The sequence below is a fragment of the Podarcis melisellensis genome (genome assembly GCF_964234715.1).
Source record: "Podarcis melisellensis genome assembly, chromosome: 11".
Classification (NCBI taxonomy): Eukaryota; Metazoa; Chordata; class Lepidosauria; order Squamata; family Lacertidae; genus Podarcis; species Podarcis melisellensis.
In genome coordinates, this window is record NC_138543.1 from 38,092,482 (window position 1) to 38,104,653 (window position 12,172).

General features: G+C 39.7%; 1 protein-coding gene across 6 annotated transcripts in view; it reads right to left on the reverse strand.

Annotated features, from left to right (window-relative positions):
- Positions 1–4,692: 4,692 nt before the first annotated feature.
- RNF180 (ring finger protein 180) overlaps positions 4,693–12,172 on the reverse strand; it is a 56,180-nt gene continuing 48,700 nt past the window's right edge. For all 6 annotated transcript variants that reach the window (XM_081930294.1, XM_081930293.1, XM_081930292.1 and 3 more), the window contains one exon: positions 4,693–5,025. In XM_081930294.1, the coding sequence (XP_081786420.1) occupies positions 4,829–5,025 (197 nt within the window). In that variant the 3' untranslated portion in view covers positions 4,693–4,828. The remainder of the gene's footprint in view (positions 5,026–12,172) is intronic.

The window sequence follows — 12,172 nt, forward strand, 5'->3', positions numbered from 1 at the left end:
AGATCAGATGGCAGAGGAGTGCTTCGAGGGCCATCCGTGGGTTTCCCTACCAGGGGTCTACTTTAGATGAGGGAGAAACTAGAGAAGGTTCAGGTGTGCATTGAGACCCAGCAGGTGATCAGGAAGAAAGAAAGGGAGAGAGAGAAGCTGACTGCAAGGATATAAATCTCTCAGCCTTTCTTAGGCCTTTGCTGGGATAACATTGCTCAATTGAATATTAATAGGATGTGACAACGGACTTCTGTTCCAGGGTTTGAAAGGCTAATGAAAGACACAAATGCATTTACCCTGTACATCCAGTTTGGTCCTTAATGAGCATAGGCTTCTGAATTTTCTCAGCAACTGATGTGCCCGTTTCCTTTTATGACTACCACACTGAGCAGTGTATCAGGCTCTGATTTTGACCTAGATGAAGAGGTGCTGAACAGATAACTCAGATGAACCAGCAATACCAGAGGTTAATCTGGTGTATCAACCCAAACTTCAACATCAGTTGGGTCCTCCATAGACACCATGTCCTGGACCTGCAACCCATCTGATAATCTAGTCCTTGGCATATGAGTACCTCCAACCCTGGAAGCTTCATGCTTGCCCATCAGTACAGGTAACAAAGAAAGAATTGACAGAGAGAAGGTGGAGTGCTAGCCTCCCATATGGATAGGCATCCATATGGATATATAAGCTTAAACTTCTGATGTGCAGTAGTAACTAAAAAGTAATATGAGGATGGACTTGTCCTAAATATTATGTTATATGGTGGTGGTGTACCAGATTATTAATGTAAGTACACAAGAAATACCAGATTACTTATATCTTATAGTTTTGAATAGATTTGGATATAATGTTTATTAATGATATTTATTTTTTAAAGCACCATAATTACATTCTTACAAATGGTTTACATTTTCAAATCTTTTTGTTTTAGAGAATGACATTTAAAAAAATCAGTCAGGTCAAGAAAAACAATTACTTTATTATTTCTTCAGAACTATCCCCCCTTTTTTTGTTAAAGCTCCAAAGTACAAAACACATTTTGGCTGAAAATGTACTTCACATTCTTCATTATGGTGAGCCAGGAACAACTGAGTCATAGACTTATGACAAATAAGCACCAAACAACCTAAATCCTTTGGTGAGGGAAACTGCATGTCAGATCTATGAATAAAACCTTGAAGTTTATATTTTCATTCTTAAACAGCCCCACAGTATTGCTATATTGAACATACAGTGATAAAAGACATCCATAGTTCTATAATGGATTGCATAGAAGAAGCAACAGCTGCCTAGCTGTAGCTGGTCTTCCCCAGGCTTTCAGCTGATCTGTATTTTGCCTTTGAGATAATGCAGATTAAGCTTTTTGGCCCAAGCTAAATACAAAAGAGGGAGCCAAAAAGATTGGATAAAAGAGTTAATGAATTAAAATGGAAATCTTTACAGATTGACTGTACAAAGTATGTCAGAAATTGGGCAGAGACAGAAGGGAGCTGCCAGGTATAGATTTAAAGGATGGCTGGTTACCTGGGACTGCAGTGAAGCATGGTATGCGGCCCAGCGTGGCCCAGTCCCATTGCATCATGGCACGACTCACGTGGTTACCTTGTAAAGTGTGAAAGCCCATTTGAATGGGCCAATCAGAGTGATGAAGGAGCATGGCTATGGCAACAGACCTGGCTCCATTCAAGTCCGCCCAAATAATTTAAAAGGCAAGTCGTAGAAGAAGTTGGCTGCTCATATATTGTTGGATCCCTCACCCTCCCAGCCTGTTTCTGAATGGTCCTGCCCAAAGGAGGGTGGGTGAGGCAGTGTGTGGACCTTTCCATGGAATACTCAGTTGCTGTATTTGGGGCCAGGGATGAAATTTTCCAGTAGACAAACTGGCTGGTTGGCAGGCTTTTGCCTACCTCATAGCAATTGTCACAACTTTGGGTGGAGAAGGCATTGGGTTGCATCTTTAGCCTATTGGCTAAAGGAGATCTTTAGCCTATTGGCTAAAGGAGATCTGGGAAGGGTGTCTCTGGGAGTCCACACGGGGGAATATGGGCCATAGCACCCTTCCAAGTGGCGGCCCTGAAGGGTTCACCCCAATTTAATGTACATAATAGATAGACTTGCTGTTCAAGCCTTCAAGGTCAACCAAACCTCTGATCAACCAGCTGGTGAGCTGCTTGATACCTGATGCATTTCCAATGCCTTCACTTAAGCCTACTTATATCTGTAATCAATAAAGTTGTGGTCTATTTCAACCCCAAACTGATGTTATGAGTCTCATTTCTACCTTGGGCAGCCCTGCACCAGGGCACACACTTCCTGTGCTTGGCCCTGCAAAGACAAAACCCTGTTATTTTGAGAAATTTGCTCAGTGAGTTGCTGCTAATCTGTGATAGTGTTTTCTCAGAAGAATCCTTGTAGTTCCCCAGTGATATTTGTGATTGGGCTATAAAAAACAGTGTATAGTATTGGCAGTCTAAGTTGCTGTGAACTTGAGAGTATGGGCTGACTTGCGTGTAAACCATAGTCCACCGCAAAGTGCATGAGCTAGAACAAGCCTGAGCTCAGCACTTCTCCTGTGCAGCTTGGAGAAAAATGTTTGCAGTACAATATTTAATTTTGCTTTCTATGAATTTTGGTAAGAAGCATAGATCATAGTGTAAAATAAACTCTGGTCATTTTCTAAACAACCTAGGTTCAATCCATAGATTATGAAGCTGGCTTATTTAATTAAGAAGCTATCTAAAATGATAAATATCTATTTTTGCTCTGAATTTTTCTCACCTTTCTTGTCTGTAAATATAGCAGTGTTTGTCCTCTTCTCTTTGCATTGGCTTATTGTGTTCATTTAAAAATGCTTTAAAAAAAAAACTTCTTAGCACTTGCATTTTGTTGCCTCTATTTCTCAGTATACATTGCTTTCCTCTAGTAGAAATCTCTTAGACAGACCAAAGGTTACACCTGCTGTCTCACACTCAGACTGTAATCGGAGGGGCGTCATTTTCTTGTGGTTAACTCTGTTTCATAGCACCCTGTTTTGATTTGTTTTAGGCACTTTAGAAATAATAAATACTATGTTAAATTATGGGCTGGATCCAGATCCAGTCATACTGAGAGCAGAGGAGATTAACAGGACCAAAATCAGAATGCCAAACAACAATCTGTGCCACATTCTTTTCAGTTACCTATTCTTCCACATATTGAGGTTGTGTGTGTGTGTTACAAGAATGTGTGACATATGTATCTTTGCAATGCTTCCAGTCTTCTTACATCTAAGGGCAGTTTGTGCACAAATAAAATTATTTGATTTTTCAACACTTGACAACTCCCAGCTGAATGTGTGAGCAGTCTCTAATGAAAAACACCGTGTTTAAGGAAATGTGTGGTGATACGACCTTTCTGACTTGAGCTGTGATTGCTCATTCATGCCTCAGTTGATTCTGCATGCATGTGTGAATCTGTATAAGATGTGAGCTTAAAGTAACAGGCAAGTAACCTTATTCCACCTTGCATGTCAAGCGCTAAGAAAGAAACAAAGGGCTGATTCACATGTTCATATTCGTCACCTGATATCTTGCACCATCACTTAATTATTTGTTACTTGATGACATTGACCAAGTCTGAAGAGAAGAGTTTGGATTTGATATCCCGCCTTTCACTCCCCTTCAGGAGTCTCAAAGCGGCTAACATTCTACTTTCCCTTCCTCCCCCACAACAAACACTCTGTGAGGTGAGTGGGACTGAGAGACTTCAGAGAAGTGTGACTGGCCCAAGGTCACCGAGCAGCTGCATGTGGAGGAGCTCGGTTCCCCAGATTACGAGACTACCGCTCTTAACCACTACACCACGCTGGCTCCAGGCTGAACATTACATTCCCTAAAATGTTCCCATTGGCAATGGGAAGTGAGGTGTAATGTTGTTGCCACATATGGTGTTATCTAGAGTAAACATGAGGTGTAGCATTTTCCTACAATAGCAATCCGATATGATTTTTTTGGGGGTGTCTTTTAATTGCATTGTGGAAACAGCTTCCATTAAACACAGGCAGTACCTATGTGGCTTTTGATTTGTGTTTCCACTCATTGTCCCATAATAAATGTGACTACTCTGCTTCAGGAGACTAAAGGTTAGTTTCCTCCACGTCAATACTTTGACAGACATAGAGAAAAGAGAGCTAGATTGTCTCTGCAGGTTTGGCTACATTGGTCACCACAAAAACTGCTTTTGAACAATATCCTATGTGAACTTAATATATTCAGGGTGAATACTGCAGATGAAAAGCTAGTCTTAACACATGTGATATACAGTGCATTTGATACACACTGCAAATAAGCAAATATATCATATGGAGAACTCCAAACATCACAAGGAAGCCTAACTGCTTAAGGTGTGAACTCCTCCACAGAAACCATTATATCTGAGGTGATAAGGAGGGTCTATCTGTAGGATGTGAAATATGAAGACTGTTTCAAACATGCCAATTGTTGCTTGTAGCTGAAGCCACTTTTCAGTGAATATGCACATTTGAATCTGCTCTAATTTGCTTAAAGGTTGGCAATACAGAACCAAAAAGAAAGCATTGGATCAGAAAACTGTGTGTCCATTTTAGAAGGCATTAGTAAAATTACACACTATATACAAATACTTCTTCACAATTCAAAGTTCAAAATGCAACAGAAAAACCTAATGATTAGAAAGTGGACACTGGGTTACTCTTGATATTTTAACCATTTCAATTTTTAAAACAGTAAATCCTTTGTCTTCTACATGCTCTTTACATCAGGGTATGTCTGTTCCCATGTGCTTGATGGCTGAACGAAACAATGGGAAATAGAAGTCCTTAAAAGGGAAAGAAAAAATAGCAGAGAAAGCAGAAGACTATGAATCCTATAACCCAATTGATGGAATAAATGTAGATTATCACCATGTCCATGTCAAATCGCAATCCTCTGCTATCATCCTCAAAGTCCATATAGTCCATCCTGTGAGCAGCATGTGGGAAATGCCTTCGGGTAAAGGAATCTGTGTTTTGAAAACCTGCAGGACCAGAAAAAAAAGAACAAGTTATAATTCTGTCAAAAATACAGCTAGTATAAATTCCTTTTCTTAGATACACAGAGAAAAGATAGGGGGAAACCATATGCTAATATAATAGTCCAGTTACATTTGATCTCATCTCTCCCTCATATGCCATCTTGCAGCAGTCATTCCACCTGACTGTAAAAGAGGGAATGATATAAATCAGGACACACTCCGTGGGCTCTGCTGACAGGTCAGTTCCAGTTCGCCCTTCTCCCTCCAAACGTTTCCATTCAAGCTACTTAGTATACAAACTTTAAGCACTTGTGCCAGATTTTGCTTGTTTTCCTTTTTCTTCCCTATCCTTCTTTCCATCTGTGTCATGCCTTCTATTTTATTTTATTTATTTGCAATATTTATATCCCACTCAATAATGTCCTCTGTGGTGTTAAAAACCATAAAACAAACAAGAACCCCTAAAAATTAAATAGAATAAAACAAGACGCCCTAGATTTCCCTCGCACACCATTCTCAAGCCTTCTGAGGATCCTATAATGAGATCAACAAGCAGTTTGTATAACTGAGATGCTAACCGTTTCAATTGCCCCAAGGATTGTAAACAAACGAGGTTTGGGAGCAAATTCCTTTCTCTTTTGACGATACAGAGCTCATGAAAGATCTAATTTGGGTTATCTGGAACCAATTATGCTTTACGTTACCTAATTTCTCATGCAGCATTGTCTCCAGCATGGGGTGGTCCCTTTCAGAGAGGCTCTTTACACGATACAACCCCTTGCAACTTCCAGCCTTTGTAATGGATGTACTTACCCTTATGCCAAAATTGCTTTAAAAAATGTGACTGCGTGTCAAACTATTGCAGATCTTTATAAAGTTAAGAGTATCTGTGCTTATGAAGCTATTGTGCATAGTTTGAAAAGAAAAGCCATGAAATATCAAAAACCACCTTCCAGTGACCAGTCTCTTAAAGGCTCATAATAAATCACTCTCGATTAATTTTTTTTTTTTAAATCTGACACGGTTTTACTCTGTGATATGTGATAAAAGGAGAATATGGAACAAAACTTTTGTCACTACAGCCAACTTCCGTTTGTATCCCAAAATAAGACCCTCCCCCATGCAACACAAGTAAAATATTCATCCCAATACAAAACCAACCCATTCTCCCAGCATTTCATTAAATGAAATGGATAGGGAATAATATTTTATCAATTTTTTAATTGATAGTGCATTCTTATTCTCGAATAATGAGATAAAAATATATAAAGGAAAGATGGCTCAATGCCAAACCTCATGCCAGAATAACATGCATACAAAAGCAGAAATTACATTCTGTATTATCAGATCAGCTTCTTCCCCAATAATCTTAATCTAATCAAGTTTAATTTTTAAAAGTTTTAAATACAGTAATAACAGAAGTATCTTAGATTAATCCTCATAAAAGCTTTCAGGTATATTTTCAATGGCTCGGGGGTATTAACATATCCTAAACATCACTACAAAATGTGCACCTAGGTTTTATTTCCTCATTTTATGTCACAGCTTGTAAGGAATGAATCTGGAAGTGACAAGTGCTGCCATTGGTGTGAAACTATTTGATTTCCATATATAAATCTTCTATATGTAGTCCACTCTCCAGAGGACTTTAATCAAATTGGCTACGTTTGATTATATATTATTTATCTCTGTTCATATGGCAAATATAACACGAAATTTGCCAGGCGGCTATTTTTGCCTCAACAACTTTGAATCATCTTGTAATCATGAATCAAAACATAATCATGCAAACGTTTAGTGACATTATTTGAACTTGTGACGTTAAGTTGCACCAGTTGAGAAGATTCAGATGAATAGATGTAATCCTTGATTTGTATCTCTGTGTGATTTACTTTAAGCAAACCTGCCTTATATTTACCCTGGATTAGACTTTATAATGTAATCATTTTTCATTCAAAAATAGAAATTTTATTACTGTAATTGTTCTTGCTGGTGAACTCCACAGTCATACATCTCGTACTGCATTAGCTAAATGTCTGACCCAATTTTCCCCACCAGAACTGTATGGGAAGCCCCCTTGACTTCGAAGAGTAAATGAAAAGCAATCATAAATCCAAAGCATAAGTTACATGCTAGTATTAAAACACCCTTCCATCTAAGGCTCTTGCAGATTCATTACTGCATGCACCGAAAGCATAAAAACGGTAAGTTTAGGCTCCTGCCTGAATTTCCTGTCACATAAATAGGAAATTCATTCTACTATATCTTAATTAATTCAGTTTTAATAAATGTAAAGGGACCCCTGATCATTAGGTCCAGTCGTGACCGACTCTGGGGTTGCAGCGCTCATCTCGCTTTATTGGCCGAGGGAGCGGGCGTACAGCTTCCAGGTCATGTGGCCAGCATGACTAAGCCGCTTCTGGAGAACCAGAGCAGTGCACGGAAACGCCGTTTACCTTCCCACTGGAGCAGTACCTATTTACCTGCTTGCACTTTGACATGCTTTCAAACTGCTAGGTTGGCAGGAGCAAGGACCAAGCAACGGGAGCTCACCCCGTCGTGGGGACTCGAACTGCCAACCTTCTGATCGGCAAGTCCTAGGCTCTGTGGTTTAAATAGCCCACACCAAATTAAAAAAGGGGAAGCTGGGTCTTCTCAGTACATGTGGCTATGGATGAATAGGGTGTTCTTTAGTCACCAGTTGTGTTTCTCATTTTGCTTTCCATAAAGACTTTAAAATATTTTCATTGTTTTTAAGAATTATTTTCCATATGCCTTTGGGAAGAAGGATCACCCCACCCCCAGCCTAGTCTCCGGCCCAAACTCAAGCAGCACCACAAGCATATGTGTTACTAAGAACTGCAACTCAAGAGGCAGACCATCTCCCTTGCATGCAGGAGGCCCCAGGTCCAGTCCCTGGTGGCATCTCTGGGTAGAGTGGGAAAAGGTCCTTCCTGAAACACTGGAGAGCTACTGCTCGCCAGGATAGACAATATTGAGCTAGATGGACCAATGGGCTCATCATTTTTCCTTACCCAATTGGAATGAAGGGTAGTTCACCATATTGGCCTCTGCTAACCTGCAAAGCCGAATGTTGTCACCATTACTGAAGGATGTCAACATTTTTCACTCATTTCCAGCAAACAGAAAGGCAATAGGTATAAGAAAAGCATAATCTTGGTCTGCCAGACATCTAGTAGAGATTTAGTGGCAAGGGTAAAGGGTAATTTTGGAAGTTTTTTGCCTGTTTTGCAGTGATGTTAGGAAGCTTTAGCTCTTGCATACTGTATTTAGTAATATGATGCAAATGTCTGCTTGATATCCAGCTCCTTAGAACATGTTTTACGCCATTTAATTTCCCCCCCTGATAACTTGAGACACACACTTAAACAGGAATACTTCTATTTAGAAAAATTCTTTTAACAAACAAAAAAGGGCTGTTTTAATCAAATGTCTTCTTTCAAATACCTTCCTTCTAGTTCTCCCTTCAACTAGTTTCTCAGTGTCTTTAAAATTTATTCCATATTGATTTCAATGATGGGGCCCTGTGATGTTTCAGGGACAATGTGGTCTGTGTTACATTTATACGGCTAGTAAGGCAAACTGTGGTGATGGATATTTTTATGAAGTAAGTCTGAAGAGAGGTAGAGGATACACATCAGGAAACAACAACTTTGCTTTCGTAGATTTTCACGGGTACAGGAATGCAGGTTTTGGTGTCCTCGGGTGTCTTCCCGTGTAAAAGTTGGGGTGTCTAGGCGACGTTTCGACGAGGTCTCACTCGTCATCTTCAGGCTGGTGCTTTCGGCTTCTTGTTACTGGAACAGAGCAGGATCTCAGTGTTTGAGTTCCTATAAATACTGTTGAGGGGGTGTGGTGTATAGCCTCCAATGTTCTGTGCAGAGAGGAAGTTCCCAGGCTAGTGTGCCTTTTCTTCTTTTGTTCCTTAATTACTTGAGGGATATCTTGAGTGATTTCTTGAGTGATATCCTGAGTACCACTTAGGTGGGTCATTAGGTGTGGATTAGTTGCTAAAGTCTTTGTGTCTTGACCTCTTGAACTTTGTGAAGAGTTTTTCTGAGAAGATGGCTGTACTGCACTTAGTTGTGCTCTGGCTTGGCTTCGTGTATAGGGGCGAGCTGTGGTTTTGTGGCCTGTGTCAGCCAGATCTGTGTAGGGATTGCAGGGGGGTGCAGCCATCTTCTCAGAAAAACTCTTCACAAAGTTCAAGAGGTCAAGACACAAAGACTTTAGCAACTAATCCACACCTAATGACCCACCTAAGTGGTACTCAGGATATCACTCAAGAAATCACTCAAGATATCCCTCAAGTAATTAAGGAACAAAAGAAGAAAAGGCACACTAGCCTGGGAAATTCCTCTCTGCACAGAACATTGGAGGCTATACACCACACCCCCTCAACAGTATTTATAGGAACTCAAACACTGAGATCCTGCTCTGTTCCAGTAACAAGAAGCCGAAAGCACCAGCCTGAAGATGACGAGTGAGACCTCGTCGAAACGTCGCCTAGACACCCCAACTTTTACACGGGAAGACACCCGAGGACACCAAAACCTGCATATATATATATATATATATATATATATATATATATATATATATATATATATGGGACTAATTGTTTAAAAACACTCCCAGAGGTTTTTGCATCAGTTGTTTAAGAAACATAAAATAAATCTATAATGATTTCAGGCTAAAATCTACTTGCTTATACTGCTCTCAGAACAAAGAAGGCAAAAGTGAACTGTGTTAATTGAATAAGAGACAGTCAGTCTTTGCTCCAAGAAGCGAACTGTCTGTGATTCGATTAACAGTATGCTCTCATCTTCCTTCTTTCAGCTGTTTTCTTTACCTTGCATTGATTTTTGTGGCATTTTAGAAAGTAACCACTCTCTCCTACCCTCAAGAAAAACAACGGGCAAAAGTCCATTAGAGACATTATGTGAGATGGTGCAAAAAACAACAACCCATCATTTTTGTTTTATTATGAACAGAAGAATGTCAATGAGCAAAGTGATGGAAAACATACAGGCGGTGTTTGTTTGTTTGTTTTTAATCTAAGTAGCTAACCAAAGAGTAGCAGGTAAATCAAACAGAAGCTAACATTTTAGCACATTTTAAGCTGAGAGCAGTACCTGCATTTCTCACAACTCAGGAGATTTTAGCCAAGTGAGATTTATCCTTGTATGATTGTGCAGCACATTTTATATATAGATGTGAGCACTGTGTGATGCTGAAAAAAATCATGTGGAAAACAGTCACTCAAGTTTCCTTTTCGGCCTCACAGCAGGTGGCTAGCAACAGCTGTTAATGAAGATAACAAATATGGGTGAAGGTTTCTGGATTTGGAGGGAAAATGCACGAAAATTTTCTTCAAGTTAAAACTTGATGGTTAACCCCCAAACAACTGCTTGGAATGCAATTTAATTCAAAAAATAAACCATGCAGGTATGAAACACAATAAAGGCATTAAAGAACATAGGAAGGAGAGAGATAGTGGGCTAGATGGAGAAATAGTTCCCTGACTGACCGTGGCCAGGATGGCTACTTTAAGGTCATTTACTGAACGTCCTGGAACACTGAAATGTTCCCAACTGGCTTTTGAATCTTGCCATTTCTGATTAACATCAGATGATTTTGTTGGATCAGCCCAGCATCCTGCTCTCACAGTGGCCAACCAGAATACTGTGGGAAGCTTGTAAAAAGGACATGAGCACAACAACACCTGCAATTCCCTACAACCTCTAATGCCTCCAAATGTGGCAGTCAGTACAGTCACCGTGGCTAGTAGTAATAGCCTTGTCCTCTGTGAATTTGTCCAATCCCCTTTTAAAGCTATCCAAGCTGGCAGTCATCAATGCTTCTTGTGGAAGTGAGTGCCATAGTTTAACCATGTGCTGCATGAAGAACTACTTTTTTCTATCTGTCCTGAATCTTCTACCATTCAAGCACTGCAAAATTTATTTTTTCAAAACCAGTGGCTTCATATGAAGTGAGACTTTGGAACCTTTGTACATGGTTGGATAGAGATGATTAAGTGTCTCTCTGTGTGTGGAGATTACTACTACTACTAAAATTTCTATACCACCCTTCATCTGAGGATCACAGGGCGCTTAACATAAAAATACATAACTTAGTAAAAAACAAAATAATACCCCACCACAGTTTAAAAGACCCTAGATTGTTTAATTTGCCCAAGGCATTGGAGAAGAGGCATGTTTTTGCCTGTAATGAAGGTGTCAGGCGAGCCTCCCTGGGGGAGAGCATTCCACAAAGAGGGAGCTACCACACCAAAGGCCTGTTCTCGTGTTCTCACCCTTTGGATCTCTCATGGAAGAGTCAAGTGAAGAAGGGCCTCCGATGAAGATCGCAGGATCATATGAGGAGAGGCAGTCCTTGAGGTATTGTGGCTTAGGAAAAGTTTTTAAATGATGTAAAAGTCTCTGAATTTCCTCCATTCTCTCTGTGCTACTTCCTCAACCAAACTGACAGTTTTATTGTACACATTAAGCATGTCCTACATGCAGGTTTTCAGTAAGAACTGATTAATATAACTACTTTGAAGACTTGAAGATGGTTTATATAATACAAGGAAAGTTCCCAAGATTAACCTGGAAATCAGAGGTCAATGAATATTCATCACACCCAGGCATGTTACTGTTACTGAGAGTTTAAGCAACTAACATAAAGATGTTAGGAAATATCACATTGTGGCTTGTTGCTATTTTAAATCTGTTATTTAAGTATCGAGCACATCTTGTGCTGAAATTAAGCAAAATAGTTGGCTGTTTCACAGATGCGTTGACACTTTTTATCATATCATTTCAAAATAGTTTAAAGATAATTACAGAAATATTTATAGAGGGATTTGTTCTCCTGGCAATTCAACACCAATCAATTCACTTTTATGTTAAAACTGAGAGAGCCGAGTCTTGCATGGGCATGCACCACTCACTATCACTTGGCCAATCACATTAAATACATTCAGGGCTAACAGGTGTTCAGAACCAGCTTATTCTACATAAATCAGAAAGCCTGTAGAAACTGGTCTCAAAAGATAATTGTGCAGTTGATCACACAAACTAACGTGCACATCAACCACTGGTGTATGAGCTGCCTGTTTAATATA